This window comes from Echeneis naucrates, chromosome 20, assembly GCF_900963305.1.
Source record: "Echeneis naucrates chromosome 20, fEcheNa1.1, whole genome shotgun sequence".
NCBI classification, from domain to species: domain Eukaryota; kingdom Metazoa; phylum Chordata; class Actinopteri; order Carangiformes; family Echeneidae; genus Echeneis; species Echeneis naucrates.
Window position 1 is genome coordinate 15,408,814 of NC_042530.1, and position 21,554 is coordinate 15,430,367.

General features: G+C 40.7%; 2 protein-coding genes across 4 annotated transcripts in view; both read left to right on the forward strand.

Moving 5' to 3' along the window:
- Window positions 1–3,447, forward strand: part of mpp7a (MAGUK p55 scaffold protein 7a) — a 123,794-nt gene extending 120,347 nt beyond the window's left edge. Inside the window, exon 17 of the mRNA XM_029529597.1 lies at window positions 1,338–3,447. Within this exon, the coding sequence (XP_029385457.1) occupies window positions 1,338–1,517 (180 nt within the window). The 3' untranslated portion in view covers window positions 1,518–3,447. The remainder of the gene's footprint in view (window positions 1–1,337) is intronic.
- A 15,584-nt stretch (window positions 3,448–19,031) lies between these two features.
- odad2 (outer dynein arm docking complex subunit 2) overlaps window positions 19,032–21,554 on the forward strand; it is a 35,491-nt gene continuing 32,968 nt past the window's right edge. For all 3 annotated transcript variants that reach the window (XM_029529452.1, XM_029529450.1, XM_029529451.1), the window contains exons 1-5: window positions 19,032–19,249; window positions 19,610–19,767; window positions 20,113–20,308; window positions 20,498–20,604; window positions 21,154–21,290. In XM_029529452.1, coding sequence (XP_029385312.1) covers window positions 19,032–19,249; window positions 19,610–19,767; window positions 20,113–20,308; window positions 20,498–20,604; window positions 21,154–21,290 — 816 coding nt within the window. The remainder of the gene's footprint in view (window positions 19,250–19,609; window positions 19,768–20,112; window positions 20,309–20,497; window positions 20,605–21,153; window positions 21,291–21,554) is intronic.

The following is a 21,554-nucleotide window of genomic DNA, read 5'->3' on the forward strand; positions in this document are numbered from 1 at the left end:
GTATTATTTCATTTAGTCTTTTATTTGAAAATTCACTGGAAGATTTTTGCTTGCCATTTTTCACCCGTTACATTTTTACGTCAGTTTTATGAAAACACAAATAAAGAAAAGGTTGAAAAAAATTATATTTCATAGATGCAATGTGAGAAATAAATAGATAAATATTGATCAAATGTATCAGACTAAATACTGTAAAACAGATGCTGTAGTTTGTAGTCTGGTAGAATAACAACTTGTAATTTCCAAGCACAGTGTTTGACTGGCTCTGTCATCATCATGACAAAAGGGGATGGACTCATGATTTAACTGTTCTGAACATGTGTTCTCAAGTCCTGAACTTTGTGTTTGAAGTCCCACAGGAGCTAGAATGGGCCATTAACTAAATACCAGGAAGTGATATATGATTTTTAAACATATTAACATTAAATACAAAGTAGGAAGTTACTTGGTGATAGCTGAGATATTACCTTCTGTCTGGCCTGTACTGCCAAACACATGGGTCTCTCCTCTGCAGCCTGATGTCGGGCTGATTCACAGGGCTGTTTACTCATTGTCAAGAAACATTGTTTTCCATATGTGGGCTGAATGCCAGACAAAAAGCCTAAGTCAGAGTGAGTTGGCATTGTCGAAAGCAAATCTGATCTGCAACTGCAATTTTTTTTTTTTTTTTTTTTTTTTTTTTTTGTATGTTTGTTTATTTGTTTTTGTCTTCCCCAGTGATCTGATCCACGACTCCAGTCTTGTGTTGCAAAACACTTGGAGACAAGTTCATCTTGGCACACCTAAAGTTCTGTTTGGCTTTACCAGGCCTGAGCTGAGTTCTGACAGTGAGACACAATCTGTCATCTCCCCATCATACATATAAAATCCAAACTAGCAGTGATGTGTGTTTTACATGTCTACCTTCTGTAAATTATGGTTAGGTTGTGTTTATTTCCTCTGCTTATTTTGAGGAGATTTTATTTTCTTTGTGAATTGGATAACTGTGTGTATTCTGTGAGGGAAATGATGAAAATTCTTTGAGGTTGGGTTGTTGTATGTAGAGGTTTCAGAGTGTGGCCGGTGCCAGGGTTCATGTATGGGTACCATGTCTCTGGGAGGTTATAACGGGCTCTGTGCGGGCCACTTTATGTTTATTTGCGTTTTCAAGGCCGTGTAATTTGTGTTTACAGTCTATGAATTATCTCCCTTCTTGTTTACTGTGGCTGGTGCTTTCTCTTCACAGCAGATGAACAGCATGAAATTAACAGTTTTTCATGGTTTTTGCAAAAAAATCTTTTTCTTTTTTTTTTTTCACCTCCATATTCTCCGCTTCTCCCTTCTCACATATATTGCAGGAGGAGGACTTTCAGGAGATGGTTAACACTGCCCAGTCCATGGAGACCCAGTATGGCCATCTATTTGACAAGGTCATAGTCAATGATGACCTCTCGGCGGCCCTCAGTGAGCTGCGGTTGGCGCTAAAGAAAATTGAGGCCGAAAGTCACTGGGTTCCAGTCAGCTGGACTCACTCCTGAGGCCGACATTTACTGTAAAAGGAGAAAGGGAAGGACTTTGACAAAAATACGCAGGTTTTTATCTTTTTTATATCTGCTGTGGCCGGTGTTGAGGGGGAGGGGAGGATAACAGGAATAAAACAAGGCAGCGCCAGAGTGCTTTGTCACCATACCTGAGGTGCACAGAGCGAAAAATAATACATTTTTGCCTGAGATCAAGTTGGATTTAGAGCTACGCTGCGGCCTGGAAGTGAATCTCCTCGTCTGACCAGATCCAAAAGACTTGAGGCTACCTGAATCCGTCCAGAATACGGCTCCTTCAACATTGGACTTGGTCTCAGTCTGGGTCACACAACCATGGCCATGGAGCTCTTTTCTCCAAACCCAGAATGTGGAATGAGCCTGGACCATCATAGAGCCAGCAGTCCCGCCAGCACATGAGCAGCCCTGACAACCAGGACTTCTTCTTTATGGTGTTTGTAACATTAGACCATTAGAAACCAAAGGGATTGACATATTTCTTCTTGGTGGACGACCTACATGTATATGTGTGCCTGAGAAAACAATCTCTTGACACAAAATGACACGAAAGAAAACACACTCACCATCTGTCTTACAGCATTTCTATGCTTCTCTGACTGTTGCTCCAAACAAATTATTGTCAGGTACACTCTCAAGTAAGGGCAATAAGTATAATTTTATTTAAGAGAAATTAATATATTTTCTATATTATCTTCCGGTTGTTTTTTTACATACATATCTTGACTTTTAGAGAAATTTATTCTTAACTGTCGCCTCCTCTCTGATAGCTTTTCACAGAAGGGGCATCTCCTCTTTCACTCAAGTGTTTTGATTTCATCACCCCAGTCTAGTTTTCCCCCTGCAAAGCACATAAAGAGCTGTTTTATTTAGGTGTTATATATTTCCATTTAGGAGTATTTTGAAAAGCCATTCTTCATATGAAGGTGCCCAGCAAAACAGCTTTGCCATTTAAAGTCCCAGAACTGGACCGTCTTGGCTGCCTCCGAGAAGAAAATGTTCACAATTCTGTTTTATTAGGGTGGAGGCTTTATTTTTATTCACATAAAAGTGGCTTTAGCACAGCTGCTAATGGTGGGTCCATAGCTCACGTCCAGGATTTTAATTTAGAGAAATGTTGAGTAGCCGCTCTGGATTTTATAAGCATCAGACATTTATTGTTCATTTGAGTCTCTCATTCCCAAAGTCTAATTTTCTCGTTTTTAGCTCATTACTTTTTCTTTTTAAGCACCTATCATAGTGATAAAAGGATCTAACCTGTATGGGAGTAGTCATGAATTAGCATTAGCATTAGCATTGTTAAAGCCTTAGCTGCTGATCTAGTGAAAAACCCATTGAGCTATTTTACAGGTACATACTTCGAATGTGGCAACTAGCCTAGCTTAGCACGACTGACAGCAGGGGAAAGAAACTAGCCTGGCTCTTTAAAATTAAATAATATGTACAGCTAAAGGTGTGATTCTTGTTGACTTGTTTTTGACCTAGCTATATTATATAAATGTTTCATCTTTATAAGCACAGGCATATTTTAACCTGCTTCCAATTTTTAGCTATCCTATTTGCCTTCTGGTTCTAGCTCCATGCCAGACAACTATTCACTAAATATAGTTTGTTACTTAAAAAGATTGGCTGCTATACTGAGTATCTGTATGTCCACCTCAGGGTTACCACTATCGCCAGCTATATTCACTTATTGGTCCTTTTAAACTGAAGTAATATGAGAGTTTATTCTGTTCAGTAATAATTTTTTACATGTTCATCTTAATATCTGACCCCTCTGACATTTGATTTATCCAAATCAAATTTGTACAGTCACGAGAAAATATTTTTAATTTCTTGCTGTAAATGAAATGCTATTTATGAATTTACATTATTCTTGATAACTGCTGCATTTTATATTAAAAAAGCTCTGACTAAATCAAAGTGTTTTGTCATTAATTTAACTGGGCAGAGTTAACAACAAGGTGGAGCAGAATGAGAAACATTTTGCAGCATGTCTGGGACTCTGCCCTTCACCCCCATCTTTGTTCACCTGTTGAAAACAATATTCCTGTAACATCTCACAGAAGCTCGCTCCATGGCTGTGTAAGCAGATCTGACACTTCATGGGCTTGAAGGAGGTAAATATCAGTTGCTGGCTGTTTTCTTTTATGCCAATAAATGTGAAATTTTCATTTGGTTTCTGGAAAGCTCAGTTGGCCCGTTATTGCCACAGTCCAACCTGCCCAAGATGAAAATTCAAGCTTTAAATACTATTTTATAAAAAAAATTTAAAATAAAAATCGTATTCATTCCTGTAATTGTTTTTGGAAACTTTTTTGTTGGTTTTCATTCAAAAATAACACATTTCTAGAATAGGCCAAAGAAAATGCCAAGTAACGTAACTCTGAGTTTAATTTGGTTACCTGCACATCTAAGTTTGTTGGCTCACAATGGGCCTGAATGCAGTGACTGCAGTGCAGCCCAATTAAATCCAGTGTCTTGCTGCAGCTTTGTGTGAAATTACTAAATCAGATGTCACTGGAACTTTGAAATGATAGTTCTGTGAACGGGTGATAAATGGGGACTCCTGAGACCATTAGCCTCCACTCAGCAACCCACCGAAGGTTTCAACAGACCTCTGTTTGGTAAAGTTCCAAAAACCAAAAAAATAAAAAATCCCCCAACCAATTTCAAATCAGGTAGCCTAACCTTCACATTTCCTCTTTTCCACAAGGCTCACTTTGATGGCTGTGTGGAGCAGGGGAGCAGAGGAGGGAGGTGGTGGAGAAGGTCAGGGGGAGGTAATGGCACACGCTCAGGCCAAAGGGAGGAACCATCAACTCCATGTCTTTGTCTCGTTGTCTTTCTGCTTAATTAGGATAACAGAGTAACGGGGAGACTCAAAGGCTGCCAGCTTCACACACAGGGGGGCTGTGCTGGGCCTCCTTGCCCTCTGAGCTGAGACAAGCTGACTGAGCTGGGAATGAGTGAGTGAGAAACCATCCAGAAACCATCAAGCTCAATGGTCCATGTTTAACACAAGAAAAACGTCACCCTCCATTGTCCAGGGATTTCAGTGTCGGAGGGTTTAGGCAGAGACACACTGTAGGTCCTAAGTGAGTGAGAATTGGTCATATTTCCTCTCACACTGCAATACAAAAGGTAAACTGGTGCTCAGGACTGAATGAGTCTTGTTTCCATTAAAGTTCATTTCTTTACCAACCTACTATCTCTGCTGTAGGTTTTCCCTTGCCTTTATGGGACTCTGAGTAGAACTGTCAAAGGTGTTGAGGTGTTGTTTTGATAGCACTCCAGTTGCCCTACAAGTGCAAGAGACTCCCTGGATCTTTTGTCGTAACAAACGACCAGTGTCTGATGCAACATCATTGAAGGTAATGACAGACGTGCTGTTTTGCTTCTCAAGATCCTTGACGTGTCATCAGCCTTTCGCCTTCAGGAGCCCACGCCGTTGCCAGCATAATGGGATCGTTGCATCAGTCTGAGCGCTGTGTTTTATTTGGTTTGAACTGAGGAAGGCTGAATCGTGTTCACAGATTAGGTTTCCCCTGACATGGATAACAAAGGGCCAGGCATCAGCCACATATGCAAAGGCACTTTAAAACTGATGGTGATGATGTCATGCCGAAAAATATTGTCTTTGTACATTTGGGTCAGTGTATATGATGAAGAACCAGCAGAAAACGGCAATGCCTTAATGTAAGTAGTAGCAAAGAAAGGCACACTTTCATAAATCTTCATATAGTTCTATAAAAGTCTGACTGCAGCCTCTGAATGATTTAAGATAACAAATCTCTGTCTTCCTCTTCATCTTTCTCAATCATTCCTTAAGGAGTGAGCTGTCATGTGAGTAAAGGCCAAGCAATGGCTTCCCCAGCTCCTACATGAACGCCGACGGTGACCAAATCAAAGGCTTGCTCAGCGTCTATTTCTCCTTTACTCTCACGATTAAAATCATTTAACAGGATGCATTAGGAATTTGAGGATTTATAGGAAGTCAAGTTTAGCTTTTTATCTCACATCCCAAAGATTAATGTTGCCCCTGATGCTCTGCAGTAAGGTCTCATGAATTGCTCTCTTTCTTGCCCCTGTGATGTATTTCTTTTCATGTCCATAAATCCATGCATTAAGTAAATCCATTGTCTAGTAAATAAGGGGCAGGTCCAAATGAGCAGTGCAGAGACGAGAGGAGAGTTGGCTGAGCAGGAGAACAGGAGGGATTAAGTTGTGGAAAAGTCAGGAAGCCTGTCCTGTCCCAGGCCCAGGGACATGTCATACAATGTCCCCCGACACATTTCGGAAACCATTAAAACTAAACGTCTGTGTCTCATGTTACGATATACACTGCAATCATTTTGATTTACTGTGTCACAATTACAGCATCAGGGCCAATATCCTGAACGGGGCTCAACGCGATAAGTCCTGCCTTTGTAACATGACAAATTGTTCATCATCAACGTCCACAGTGGGCATTCTGAGTAGGAAGGAGGGGGGCTTGACTCCTGCTGAGGTTTCTCATCTTTTTCCTGAATGATCCTTTCTTTCTGAGTAGCTAGTCCCTCTTTCTACAGCGTTCCTGTACCCTGACTCTACTGGCCTTTCATGTGGTGACTCAATGCATCACCACGGCTTTACCCTCAGAGCTAGCCAGCAATGCCGCTCTGTTTTCCTCATCCTGGGGTTAATGCCCTTGAACATAGGGAGACTATACTGTAGACTAATAGGGCTACAGGCCAGGGGCTTCCGCCCACCCTGTCTCCTTGGCCTAACTAGCCTCACCATTACCTCATGTCTGTAAGCAAAGGTCTTCAGGACATGCTACCTTGAGTTGTATTTATCAATTGCAGGACTTTACAAACCAGAGGCCGGAGAGTGAGAAGTTAACAGGGGACGCCCTTTGTTCCTCCCTCAGCCTGAGAACACCTTTTCACACTGATGAGAATATGTGGAAATCATTACAACACAGTCAGTGTAACAGCCGTGAAACAGTTGGTCATTAATGCAGGGTGGCGTATTTCTACACTGGCTGTCAGGTGGTGCAGGTTAACATTGCTCTTTGTGTACATTTGTAAATGAGTCCAAGGGGTAAAAGTTCATCTGGAGGGTCCCATGTACTGAAAATTCCTCTGACACATGCAGAGCTAAAGCAGGGTACAGGCGCCAAGGCTGCACAAAGGCACTGACTATGCTAGAGGACTATGGAGCTGTCCACCTGTATTTTCTTAAGCTTTCTCTGCAGCCTTCCCCTGAGCCTTGTTTGCCTATAGTGAAGCAGTTTTAATTACACAACCTCTGAACTGTCATCCCCAAGCTGGAGCACTCTGGAGGTCAGGACCTTCCTCTTGTGTGCCTCAAAACTGTGGTGATCTCTCCTGGCTAGGGGTGAATGAGGACCAGAGAGAGGCAAAACATATCACCTGCATTCCAAATGTGTCTGCTTTCATTGCCGTGAAGCTTCCCTTAAATAGTTGGTATTGTCCTGATGTGTTTCTAGCAACACTGTCAGTCGAACAAGTTCGTGCAACTTTGTAAAATCCAATACATGCAAATGTAAGTCAACCTTCCAGCCATACACCACTTCAATGGAATGCAGCAGAGCGTCCAGATGGGCTATGACCATAGCCATGCTGACCCGCTGTAATGGTGGTAAGTGGATTACAAGAAGGCCCTGGTCAGTGGTCATTAATATTAAGTCTGCTACAGTTACCTCCACGTGGTAGCAGCTACACCACAGGGACGGGGCCCAGACCTCCAAGATATGTCAGCAGCCCTTAGCTGCATGCAGTGCCTCAGATGAGCAGAGAGGGAAAACGGCCTTGGAGAGATCATGTTTTTACCTGAATAACTGATGATGAGAACAAACTCTTGCCAGTGTTGGCGTAATGTTTTTCTGTCGATTAGTGCCATTTTTATGGTCAGTGTATACAAGAGACATTACTGCGTTTTCTTGCATTCAGGTAATTTGACCTTTACAGTGATCAAGTAGTATTAGTAATGTGCTATTTCATTTTTAGCAAAGCTTTGATGCGATTTCCACTGAGCTCAGTGCCACAATACCATACAGCATCATTGTGAAGTCAAAGCATCCGGCCGACTGTTCATACATGTCAACTTCAACTTTGCTGGATTTTTTCCCATGAATCAGACCATAACGAGTACCTCTAGGTCAGATAGGGAGCTAATGTAGATCATAGGCTTTATTTTACACTCATTTGTTGGTGTCTACACTGCTCCACAAAAGAAGTTCTCCTTACATGGCTGTGAATAGCCTGTTCGCTCACCAGCTACAACAGTTCACGATCCAGCCCTCAAAGTTTTCACCACCTGTCCAACATCTAGTGCAAGCCTTTTTGTGACAGCATGCAGATTCATTTCACTGTGCCAATTTCTGCTGTGACTGGACCTTCACATCCTGTTGCTCAATCTACTAAACCTGGAGAAATATAACCGAAGTAAGTGCACATGCACCCTATTGTGAAATCCTGTGTCTGTACTGAAGCTTTCACCTTCGTATAGCTGGACTGCATCAAATCACCCTCAGAGAAACCTTGTTGTTGGGCCAACCCCTGAGAAGGATCCAGGGCTTAGTTGTACCTCAGATCGCATCATTTATGCTTTAACCTTTGCTAATTCAAATTAGTGGCCATTATTGATATAAATCAAACAATTTTTTAAGATTTATTCTCTCTGATATCTGCTCCTTTCTACAGGTGTGCAGCTATTAGGGCTCCAGGACAATAGTCCTGATTGCCAAATATGAAATACATATGTGTTCTTGACAGCTTAGAAGACGTACTGTATGTGAGCTAATGGGAGGAAAATGTTTTGATTCCCCATAGAAATGTGAAGTCTGATTTCATGTATTGGGCCCACACGGACACATCATCACATTATGAATCTGCGTTTCTAGAGAAGACAGAGGCACGCTTAATGAGCTGTGTAACAGGCATTCCAATATGAAACTGGAGAAGTTGATCGTATGAATATCCTTTCACCAGTGTGTGTTCCTGCTGCATGCGAAGACCTTGTAACAGACATGTAGACTTCTCATTGTTACTACAAATTCTGGGGAACATGGTGACAGGTTAGGAGCTCTTGGCATGTCTGTATCAACACCACCAGGAGCTGACAGGGACTCAACCCTGATCATGACAATCACAGATGTATCTCAGCATGTTCCCAGAACCCAAAAGCCTGGTCAAGGTCTGGCCCTTGGACCTACGAGCTCTGCACATCACTTTTTGACACATTGTCATCCTTTTTTCAAATGGTTTGTGTAAAGGGAAGAGAATAGGGTGTGTGCATACATGCTGCCTGGATGCTGTTTGTGTTTCTAATCAAGTACTGGTTGGGCCTTGATGACCTGCCTGCCCACCTGGGAGGTATGATGGAAAGTCATGTAATAAAAAAAGCAAACAAACAAAAAACAAAAAACAAAATCAAAGCGGAAAGAATTAAAAGGGGAGTGAGACGCTCTTCGTAGCAAAAGAGAAGAAGCAGTGTTACTTTGTAATGGGTCACGTCCCTTTATGAGGTGATGCAATTTCCAATAAAGAGCCATAGGTCCAGTGAGGATGCCAGTGTATTATGTGTTGAGTAGACAGGAGACTGAGCTACCAGGTCCTGTGCAGGCCAAAGCTAGTGGACAGAGGACATATCTTTGAAAATGTCTGCTCCACACCACTTCAGTTCAACTGTTAAAGCAGTCATGACTCATATGACAGAAACCATGTGGTGGGGCCCAAAGACAAACAAACCATAAAGAGGTTCACCTTTGTCAACGAATAACAGTTAGTTTTACACATAAGTGTGATGACTTTCAGAGCTCTGAGGTGTTGTTGAGGAAATGCAGCGTGAGGTCAGAAAAAAGAATAGACAAGGGGAAGGGGCATCTGACATGAGAAGGCTTCAGGAAAAGAAAGGGATGTTTGGGACCTTGTTAGTTGAAGGTGGGAGAGTGGGGGGGTTCTTCCCAGCAGTCAGTGGAGCCTGTGTGTCATGTGTTAGCAGGTGTTGATGGCAGAGAGTGGTGCTGCTGCAGCTTGGAGATCAGTTGAGATTCTGGCTTTGGACAAGAGGACCTGCAGTGAGTGATGCTCCACAGGGGCTGGTGTGCAGCCAGCCAGAGGTGGAGAGAATGGCGCGCCCTTTTAACTCAAGCCATCTGAAAAGAGGAAATGCCCACAGTCCAAAGTCTGGCTGCCTGGCACTCCGACCGCTCTGCAGCCCTCCAGAGAGGCCTCCGCCGCGGGGCTGAACCCAGCGCCCCAGTCTGTGCAGTGGAGCGGCAGCGGAGCTCACACGCAGGCCGCAGACAGATTAGTCCTCAGAGCTTTGTGATTAGACTACATTGTTAGCCTTGGAACCGAGGAAACATTGACTGCCTTTCCTTGGCTTAGAGAAAACCTATAGAGAAACATCTTATATTTCCAAAGTTCCTTAACATCATAGCAGCTGGTGGAATATTCCTGGAGTACGACAGCCCTTGCCTTTGAGAAAGGCTTCTGTTTAGGAGCAATGGGGAAGTGATAGTGATCACCTGACATCAAGCTTCCTCAGTGCTCACAAAAGGTTTTCGTCAGCCAAACTGCTGAGTTATACAAGGCTTTTAATGGTCCTAAAAATATGGCGTCATGCATAAATAGTGCTAAAACAGCTTGTAGCCTTTGTGGCATTTAGTGTACATTTTTATTGCAGTTACCTAACCTTTTCTCTACTCACATTGCTGGCAACAAAAATACATTTTAGTAAGTGAGTAACCAAGATGCTGTTATCTTGCCTTCTTGGCCAAATATATGGAACTGCATCAGTCTATACTTGACTTGTGTTAATTATACTGGAGCACCATGGCCATTTTAGTGTTGAATTCATTTCACCATTTGCTAGTCCACCTTTTTCTTCCTGTGCAGTTGCACAATTGGCTCCATGGAATGATGTTTTATGTCTGTTTTTGGGGAACTGTCCAGAAATTCTTCATGGATCAAATACTAGCATTAATGTGCAGTGACACTGCAGGTTAACGACAGTCACCCTGGCAGCTGCCTCATGCTGATCTGACTACAAACTTGCAGTTGAAGCTCACTGTGAACTTGAGGTACATGAGGAACAGGTCTTGTGGAAGTCAGGCATGTTATGAAATTCAGAATGTGCAGCTGGACGATAGACTGCTCTTACGCTGTCATCCAAAGCTAAACATTCATGCTTGAGTCAAAATGGTTATTAAAAGTTGTGGGTTTGCAATGTAATGTTGGGAGTTCGTTATGCACTGCAGTAACTCACAGAGAGAAGAGGGCGCATGGAACAGGTTCTGTATATAGAAATATACAACTGGCAGCAGCACAGACAAATCCTCTGCCTAACACTGCGACATACACATGGAAGATGAAAAATCCACTGAATGAACTGAACTGAGATGGATTATTGTAGGTCAGGATAAAAGTACAAAAATAATGTTTAACAGGTACAGATAGTGAAACACAGCAGGCTCTGGTCGTATCCTAAAATTGTTGTGTAAACAGAAATAACTAAATTAGTTAACATTCCACACACACACACATGCGTAGCAGGCCCTGTCTTGAGGCTAGTTGGTTAGCAGCTCAGCAGTGAGTCAAAATAACACACAAGGAGAAACCAGCTCAGAATACAAACACAGGCCCACTTAGTAAAACCTAGTCTAGACTATAAACAGTAGTTATCCCACAAGCACCTGGTCCTGTGGGATATTGGATGGATTAGTAGATGAGGGAACCCACCCACACCACTGTTCATCACCATAGTAACGGCCACACACTGTGACCATAGCATAGTCAGGATATAAAAATGGACATAGAAATGCTGAGGCACCTTAAACCTACATTATGTCTAATGACCATCAAGGGCCAACTCCTCTGGTTGTAAAGTCAGATTGTATCTATGGGGAAATTACCCTATTTCTCAATTGATTTATTTGCCTTTTTCAATACAGCATGATATTTGTTCTTAAATGATACTCCAGTTTAGATAAAAATAGTCCATAAAGAAGCGTATGCATGAGGGGATGTTGTTATTGTGTGATTGACTGTACCAGAAATGGCAACATTCTGGACATTTCCCCCGAACCCTAACCCTAAGCATGGAGCAGGTCAGATCCAGCCCTCACTCCTCTTCAGTTCCACTTTCTCCATTAAATGTGGTTTCTTCTGGTTTAAAACAAAAACAAAACAACAACATGGCCACAAATTACAAAGAGGGGGCTTCAAACCATCTCACAAACCGCTGGGTGACACCACAGTGATTTGACAGTACAACACTGCTATTATAAAGTAGTTACTCCACTTTCGATAACTAATATGGCATTATCTGATGATCTCTATTCCTGAACAGAAATACATGTTGACTAATTGAGGTGGGAAGCCACCATCCCAACAATTATAATAAAACTATGGCCAGTACTGACGCACAAAGAGAGGAAACGATCAGTTTAAATGCTCTTCAGCTTGATTGCCTAACAAAAGAGTTATCAAAACTAAAGAGAGAGGTGACAGAAGTGTACTGTTATGTGCTAAAAAATATATGATGTCATGGGCAACAAAGTTGTCTCAAGGCTCAGACTCTTGTAAATTGTCTTAATCTGTTCACAGCCAAGTATTTTTCTTTTCATGCCTTTCGCAAGGATGTCTCATTATTTCCAAAGAGCAATATTTATCTCTAATTGGCCTGACAGTGTTGGACTGGCACCAAGGTAAAGGTCTGAAGCGGCACTGATGACGCCCTGATGACAGGAGGACAAGGGGACCAGCCTCCTCTCTCATTCATCTCTTGCTCAACGAAACAAGTTACTCTCTCTCTGTCTGTTCTCACTCTCCCCTCCTCTCCCCACCTTTTCCATTGCTGTCTATCTTCATCTTCTCTCCAAAAATAGGCCACCACTCACTCCTCTCCCCTCTCTGCTCACTTCTCATTAGCCCGTGCCTTGCTTGCTCTCTTCCTGTTCTCAGTGGGTACCTCAATGCTCCCTTCATCCAGACACAGGGGACGGAAGGAACAAAGGGCCCCTGATGTCTTCCTGGAGATGTTATAAAGTAGAAGTCAAATCCTATTAGAGCTCCTTGAGCGTTAGCGTGTGAGGCAGTGCCAAATGTAGATGGCCTCTTAGGCTGCACTTTCAAAATAATAATTACACTTTAAAAGATGAAGTGAGGGAGACAGTGGAGGTAGGAGGTGAAGGGAGGAGGAAAGACAGAGAGAGAAAATCTGTGTTTTTATTTAAGTTTGCTGAAAATCTTGAAAGAGGAGAACCAGCTGCTATCTCCGGGCAAGGAGAAGGGGAGTGGAGGCACCGCAATCAGTCTAGCATAAGTAGATTGTGCCAGCTCAAGGGTATTTGAGGCCTTTATCTGGTCAAGGTGAGATTAAGCAATCCTCACATGAACCAAACAGAGATGGCTTTCATATTCACTTTTTAAAGTAATTTTGGGGGGCTTTTCTTTTCTCTTTTGTTTTGTTTTCTTTCTTTTTTTTATGTAAGAAGTTGACATGCTTTGTAGGAGAAGAGAGAAGGAAGGACATGGCCCTCGGTTCATCTCATTCTTCTGAATGTGTTATCTCAGTCTCAAGTGCTCATTTTGCATTTTGACTTAAGAATGAACTGATTAGAAGTTGGGGGTCAAAGGTCAGCAGCCCTGGCTGGATTATATTTCATAGTATGCACAAGAACCACTTGTAGACAGCTTTCTAACTCATGCACATATGTATGCTTATGGAGAGAGTGAGTGAGAGAGATTGAAAGAGAGAGACACTAATTCATGTCTTAGTGCAATGACAAACCTCCACCAGGAAAGTTTTATTAGCTACCACATGTATTTCTAGTTTGTATGCTGGAGACCCCTGTGCTACATTAGGATGGGGTAAGGGTCACCCTGAACAGGTCACCAGTTTGTTCAGTCTGTCACATGCACAAAACAAACAAACCATTCACTTTCTCATTCACAACTGCAAAACCCAGAGTGCCTTCACAGCAGCCTGTAGACTGTGGCCACAGTTCTTATCTGATCAGACCCTGAACTGATGACATTTTGGGTACTCACCATGAGACAGCAGTGACTATGGAGGTTGGTTCTACTGCCGAAGTGTTAAACACAATTGAGTCTGGAGAATTGGCAGAGATCTTAAACAATTTTATTCCAAATAAATTAAATTAGTCAATTCATAAAATTTGCATTTTGAAGGACAAAAATATCATCATCCATTTAAATTTTCAGTTGCAGAGCAGGAAGTTCAAGAAGTGAAGAGCTGTCAATTTATTAAATATTTCTCTCTCTCTCTGATGGTGACCTTAAAGTGCAGTTTGCTACTTGCATTTACTTCTCATCTTCCCAGCAAAATGACCTCATCACATTAGCATGAGTTACGGAGGGTGATTATGCTGCCTAGAAAGATACCTTCAGCTGAGCTTTTTGATTTTTGATACAGATGAAATGCATTTAATTACATGTAAATCACTTGATCTCCAGCAAATCCTCTGCAATGGTTCTATCAGAGTAGAACTGGCAGCAACTGCTCAAGTTCTGATAGAGGTTCAGAAAATCATAACCTTTAGCTTTAGCACAGGATGTTTGCTTGACAAAGAGCTAATTGTGTTTAAGTATTCTATATTCGGCCACCTAGTAGAAAATCTCTACTCTCAATCGGAAACTGCCACAAAATGCCCTCGTCAGAGGCCAACGCATGGGTCAAATGGAAACACTGAACTGAGCTCACCAGACTTTTTGTTAAACATATGATATGATAATGTACACATAGACAATTGCATGAGTTCCCAGTGCTTTTTCAAACCCACAGCAGGCCAGACAACTGAATGACTGTTAAATGTCCATGCTGATATTAACTGCAGATCCATTACAGATATATAAAAATATGTTCTACAACAATCCACATTTTAGTCTATTCATTTTAATCCACTCATGAATCCATGCTCGTAACATGCATGTAACCTGTTTGTTTTTCTATTTTTATATATACTCTCCATGCAGATCAACCCTGTCATGAGGGCTGGGAATATTCAAATTTACAATGATGTGATTTTCTCAAAGATATGTTTTTGTGGTCTCCATGTCTTCTTTCAGCTTTTCTGGAGATATATAAAAGCTCTCGTACAGCGTCTCTGTGATTTTGCAACAGGAGCCGAGTGTTGCTTTGCAAAATCCCAACCAAAATAAACAAAATGTGCTTTAAGTCATGTAGATGTAGACTTTGTCATTGGTTTCCCCCAGAAGCCCTTTGGCCATAAATCTTGTGTTACTTCTATATTTGACAAGCGTCTATCCACTCCAAAGAAAGCACTGGCACTGTGTGATTGCCACTTGAAATACATACTGTACACAATATTTGAAAGCCACAATTGCAGGTTTTTATTCATAAGAAGCTCAAGCAATGATATTGTTGCAAAAAACATTCTCAGCAGTATCAGGTTTTGTTTGCAGAGACGCATTTAGAACCAATTGTGATAATTTTTTAACTTGCTTTAAGTATCATTAATAGTATATATTATACTTAATGTCAAAAGTGATGTTGCATATATCATTATATATTGATGCCTCACTACAAAAAAAGTTGTTGTTTTACACGTTTCGATAGATTTTCTTATAATCATATCCTAATTTTCAAGTGGTTGCAGATTTTTGGCTTGCATAAAATATACATCAACAGCCTTTTGGATGTTTATGTTTGTCTGCTATAATTATAGCAACAAAAGAAGAATGAAGATGACTGAATCAGTCATAGTGCACTGCAGAGTACCACATCTGTGCCATAAACTGTTCCTTGGAAGAAAGTTATATGACAGGTCCGCAAGCTTCTTGTCCATCATAAGTCACCCATGCTGAATCCTTTATAAAAGCACTTGCCTGTTAACCTTCGTGCCTAAAAACACAGAGGATTATGAGAAAGGACAGACAGGATTCTGTAGCTTTTTACAACTAGGGGATGTGGTCAAGCCCTCTTGTTAGATTCACTTTTACTGTTTTCTATTTTAGAAGCTCACATGGATTAGTGCAATACATCTTGCAGGTGCTCATTACAATGACCAGTGTCACCCCCTTCCCTCCCCTGCTTTAACCACACAGCCATGAGCTGCACTGAGCTGGATTTGACATAATGCCTATAAAAACATCAGAGATTCCATGACTAAATAAAATAGAGGAGACACGGTCTCTCTCCAAACCAGGAGCAGGAACAGTAGTCTGTGTACCTCCTCATCATCACTCTTGTTACTCACGCAAAACCTTTGTGTATGTTTAATTTGAGTGTTAATGGAGTGTTGTAGCAGTTGGACACACTGTGAATGGATGCAATCATGATGTCCATGCGTAAAGAGCCTTGGCCATAGTACCTCTCTATGTGTGCCATGAGACTGTTTCCATGCAGTTCAATCAGTGAATTAACTCATGCACTGGAGGAACAGCATGGTGAGCAGTTGTGTTTATTATGCTGTATTACGTTTTGGTCAAAGAACATCGAAGCGTGTGCCGGTGCTTCTGAGTTTGGAGCATATTTGTTTTACTTTGTAAAAGACCCAGACAGGCGAGAGGGTTTCATTTAATCCTTTTTAACAAACAGCAATTAGGCTCACTAATGAGACCCTGGGTTAGATATATTAAGACCCTTGTTTATCCTGCTTTTTCTTCTCTTTTTTCTTTTAGTCTTGAGTCGTTCTCCACTGATTTTTCTCTCTGTCGTGCTTCAAAATCAAACTCACACAGATGCACACACTTTACATCAGATTTGTCTGTGTTCACTCATTGGTATGTCTCAGCTCCACTGCATTGAGCCCCAACAGCTCCAGCATCATGTACATTACAGATTCTCAATGCTTCTTAATTTAGTCAGCTCTCCCCTTGTTCCAAATAAAATACCTTGAGGGGTAAGCAAACTCGTAAATCCAGTCCTCTAACAACAACAACATCCAGCGTGATCTCTTGATACTTGAGATGAGCTACTACTACTCTCCTTTGGGGATCTCTGGTGATTGATTTACATGCAGGCTCAGGCCAACTTACTCTGAATGGTTTAGGAGATAAAGTAGTTCCACCTGCTGTGCTGTCATGCATACCAGATATAGGCTTCTGTGCTGTAGTCACTCCTGGCAGACATTATGCCCATCAAGGGTTGTACCAGAAGAAATCAGTGATTTCAGCAGCCATGAGATAACCCTCTCTCAGACAGCCCAAGGATATCACAAGTTTGTAGCTGTCATACAGTAAGGACCCAGATTTGATATTTAAAGGGGAATGAGTTTAATCATGTTGAATATAAAAATGTATGAACCAGAATCCAAAATTAAAATGGTTAAATACGGGGTTGCTGTGGGATAGAAATATTGTGCTGATTTGACTTGTGCAAAAACCGTGCAATGCATAAGCACAAATTTAAATGTTTGACCTATGTATCACTAGATTTTCTTCCTAAATATATTTGATACCCCTTCTTTTCCATGTCAAAATAAGGCTCAGCTCACTATACCTGTGTTGAATGATATAAAGTTTGTTAACTTTGAATTGCGTGAACTCATTTGCAGTGTCTAAACAGAGAGTTTCCACCTAAATCTTTGCCTGTAGGTCAGTGTCACGGCACATCAGAGAGAGGAAATAGGCATTCAAATATGTGGCCATGCAGACTCTGAAATCAAGGCATGCTGGAATTTATGTAATTGCTACAACATTTTTCATATTTTACAGTCTCTGACCATGAACAAAATCATATATATAATTAGAATTCACACACAATCTTTATTCATTAATACTATGTGTATTCCCACCTGATGACCCTGAAGACATGATAGCTACCACCGCTCACTGGCCTAGTTGGATATCATCTGTAGGGAGCATAGAGCAGTGTGAAAATTTGTTGGTAGGAGTCGCACAAGTTTCTTGTGTTTCTCTAAATGTGACTGGTGTATTTCGTTCTAAGTGGCATCATATAATATTTAATTCTATTATCTTTTGTGGTAAAAAAATAAAAATAAAAATAAAAATAAGATAAATGCCAGATGAACAGTTATTCAATTCCTACACACAAACTTCGTTCCTCCGTGAGAATTCAGCAGATATCACACTTGTGTTTAAATGTTTGTGTTTCAATGTTTGGGTTTGGTCATTTTTGACCCACTTCGCTGCCCGTTGTGTTTTGGACTGTAGCATAGCAACCGATGGGGGCGAGAGTGACGGACAAAGTGAGCCCTGTCGTTTCCATGGATACAGTTGCTGGCAGGCTGTTGGTTCAGAGTTTTGAAACAGACAAGTATCTTAAATTTCCCGGTAAGTGTATACTTCGGTTCTTATATGGCTGAAAGAGATAATGCTAGAAACACACCATTCGTCATGCTGTCGAGAAAAAAGCTGAAGTTGTAGCTTCGTTTATGTCAGCGAGCAGAAGTTTAACACTTGCTAACGTTAGTTAACTAACGTTGCTGCCTCAGGCACCGACTAGCTTCTGAAACCTGACAAATAACACAGCAAGTGCTGGTCGATTATTCAGAGTTTATCAACAGGAAATGGTGAATAAGGGCACAGAAAATACAATTAAGCCACAGACATAAACAGGCAATAAAAACGCATTCTCTTGTCCAGCACATTTGTTAGATAAATAGATAGATAGGTGTACTTTATTGATCCCAAATTGCGAAATTTTCATTTTACAGCAGCAAGACACATTGTACATCAGGATAATACTAAAAAATATATAATATAAACAATATAATAAAAAGTAGAAACAGACAATAACTATACAAACTATAAAAATACAATGATACATAAGGTGGAGTTTGTATATATCAGAGAGATGTGATTTATCTCTGTCAGACAGATGAGAGTTGTTGTACAGTTATTGTTAAGATGTGGTGAATCAATTCATATCTCCAGTGTTGTCTGTTGTCTGACGAAAGGAATTAGTTTGAGAAACATGATAGTCTGATGAGGGCCCAGGGGCATATTTAAAACAATCGATTTCAAATCCTGTCTCAAGATCCCAAACCTCTCCTGATTTTATCAGCATCTATAGAGTTGTCAGTGTAAATATGAGTAAAACATATTTCTTTGATTCTGTTTTCAAAAGTTTGGAGCAAACTCTTTATTGATTACGTTTGTATTGAGCACATATTAAACCTAATGAATTTTGACTGAAAATATGTTAGTGGTATTTTACTTGGGTAAAGTCAGAAAGTAGAGAAAAATGTCCATCATAATTTCCTTAAGTGCGAAGGAACATTTCCAAATAGCTTGATTTGTTAGAGAAACCGTCCAAAACCATAATACTTCCACTTTAACAGCACATAAATCATAGAACATAGCAGATTCCCACACTTTAGCAAATACATTTTTCTATTGATGGGGTCTTTTAATTCACAATAGTTTTAGCTTTAAATAGATGTAATAAAAAATACTAGTAGTCACAATGAGCCTTTTCAATCTTGAATAATGACTGCATAATTGTGATTGATTTTAGACTGTCCCAGTTTGTGAAATGGGGGTGTCCCTGACCAAGGCAGCCCAATGGACCAGCTGTGGTTCTGGCAAACTGGAGTTGACACCAATGAATGAGTCCTTGTTGAAAGAAATCCTGTGCTTTGTCGAGAAGTTGGGCTTCCAACACCCACAGGAGGCAGAGCTTGTATTTGAGGCACCGCTCCAGTGGAGTACCACTTTGGTGGCATCAGATTTCAAAACAGACTATGACATCAGGTTAGTCTAATCATGAAGCAGGCAGCTGATTGGCCAGTCCTTTCAGTCTTACGTGCCTGTGCAGGATATGCTGTCACCGTGGTGCTCAAATGTATTTTACCTTTGCTATACTCAAAGCAGCAGACTGTAATGTATTTGTTTTTCAGCACCAGTAAGACTGAGAACATTCCATTTTGTTTCATAAAAATTTTGGTTCCTGTTTTAGTATATTGTTATTTTTGTAGCCTGTAGCTAGGAAGTGGAGAAGTATAGAAACCAGGACACAGATTCTGATCCTTCCTTATTAGTATCTAATATAATGAGAGAGAGACAGGGGTGAAGCTGAGGTAACTACTTTTATTCATTTTCTTTTCTCCTCAGGGACTTAGAAGTACAGTCTCATGAGAAAGACAGTGAAGGGCATCCATTGTTGCAGCTTTCCCCACCTACTGTTTGGGTACGCAGCTTCTCCCAGCTCTCTAAACTAGTTCATTTTGCAGACTATAAGAAGCTGGAGGAAGTTCGAGCATGTCTACAAGGTAAGCGCAATGACTACGAGATAAATTACAATTCTTTCTTGTAGTAGTTTATCCACAAGCATACCACCATGGCCTCCACAACCCGTAGACATCTCTTTAATATTGTCTTCAACCATCCATTTGGCTGAGAGAGGAATACATAATGAATGCTCTTTAACTCATTTCCATTGCTTGGTAGATTTGTTATAGAATGCAAATGTAATCCAAGTTTGTGAAAAGATATGTTTGGAAAAACTCCAGTACATAGTAGGTCTGCTGTGTTGTTAACCCAACTCTCAGTTTTAGAAAAACTAAGCAGCATTTGATATTTAAGATTTGATAAGAGTAACCTCTCTTATTGTTCAGAAAATAGAGATCCTCTGCTTAAGATTTTCGGCCCTTGCTTTGCCAACTTCACTGAGAGAGAAGACACCCACAGCAATGTGCCACATCTGATAGACGAAGACCAAGTAAAGGATTCAGAGCTGAAGCTCAAGCTTTTTCACTTGGTCCAAAATATGGATCAGCAGCTTCTCAAGAATCTTCTTCAAAAAATATCAGAGTGGGTATTTCTCCTACTCTTCTAACACCACACAGATTTCCCATCCATTCTATATCCTCTTTCAATTAGATCCATTTGACATGTGGTTGTCTCTGATTGAAACAGGCAGCTGGTTTATAAAAGGAGCCATGAATGAACAAGATGAATTGGATATTTATTTTGTTTTGTTTTTCTACATTTTCATTACAGACAAGTCAGGCTTGACCCCACCACAGTAAAGAATGACATAGAGCTGTTGAAACGGTTCTGCAGTGAAGGGGAAAAGAGGGTGTTGAAGTCGGTTCGATACACATCAGGTTTGAATTATCTTCACATTTCACTGGGTTGCAAGGAATTGCTATTAACACTAATGCAGTATACTCCAAAACATAAAAGTCTGTGTTATGCTTCAACAAACGGCATGGAAGTCATTATATCTGTCAGATTCCAGTTTATCAAGTCATTAGTCAGTGCACGTTTTTTGCCTAATTGCAATCTATTTATCCTACAAAGCATTCATGCCAAGTAATAAATTAAGTTCTCTTTTTCTCAGGTTGAATTGACACCCTCTATAAAAAATACTCGACAAACCAGATTTAAAATGATTATTACAATGTAGTTCTGTTGTTAGTGGATGAGTTATCTAGAAAATGAAACTGTGGCTCTGCATTGGGCTATTGCCACTAACCTGTGGTGCATTCCATGTTTGTAGCAGCACAAGATACCTTCTGATGATTTTTTTAAAATCTTTTTTCTCCAAAGCTAGTCAATATATTAGTACTTAATGCCATGTTACAAAACATATTATAACATTTGTTGCAAGATTCATGGGTTTAACCTTTTTCCCCTTTGCTTTGTTTTTCTAGATTATGAATTTGAAAATGGCTGCCGTGCCCCTTTGTGGAGACAGTTGCATAGTGAGATTTGTTACCTTGTTATTGAGCCTTGTGACACTGACGAGCTATACATCACTTGCAGCACCACTGGCGTTTTCATAAATGGGGTAAGACTAGGAACATAAACCACTGTAGATCGAATCAGATGCCTGAAGTTATATTTTTAGTAATCCAGATGACTGAAATACATGACAGGATATGAAGAAGAAATCATTCTCCATTTGATACCAATTTTTCTGTATCCTCCATGTTTCATTTATTTAACCAAGTAAATGTCTCTTTGAGGGCAGCATGGTGGCATAGTGGTTAGCACATACTGCCATACAACAAGAAGGTTGCTGGTTTGGTTCCCGGGCCTGAGGCCTTTCTGT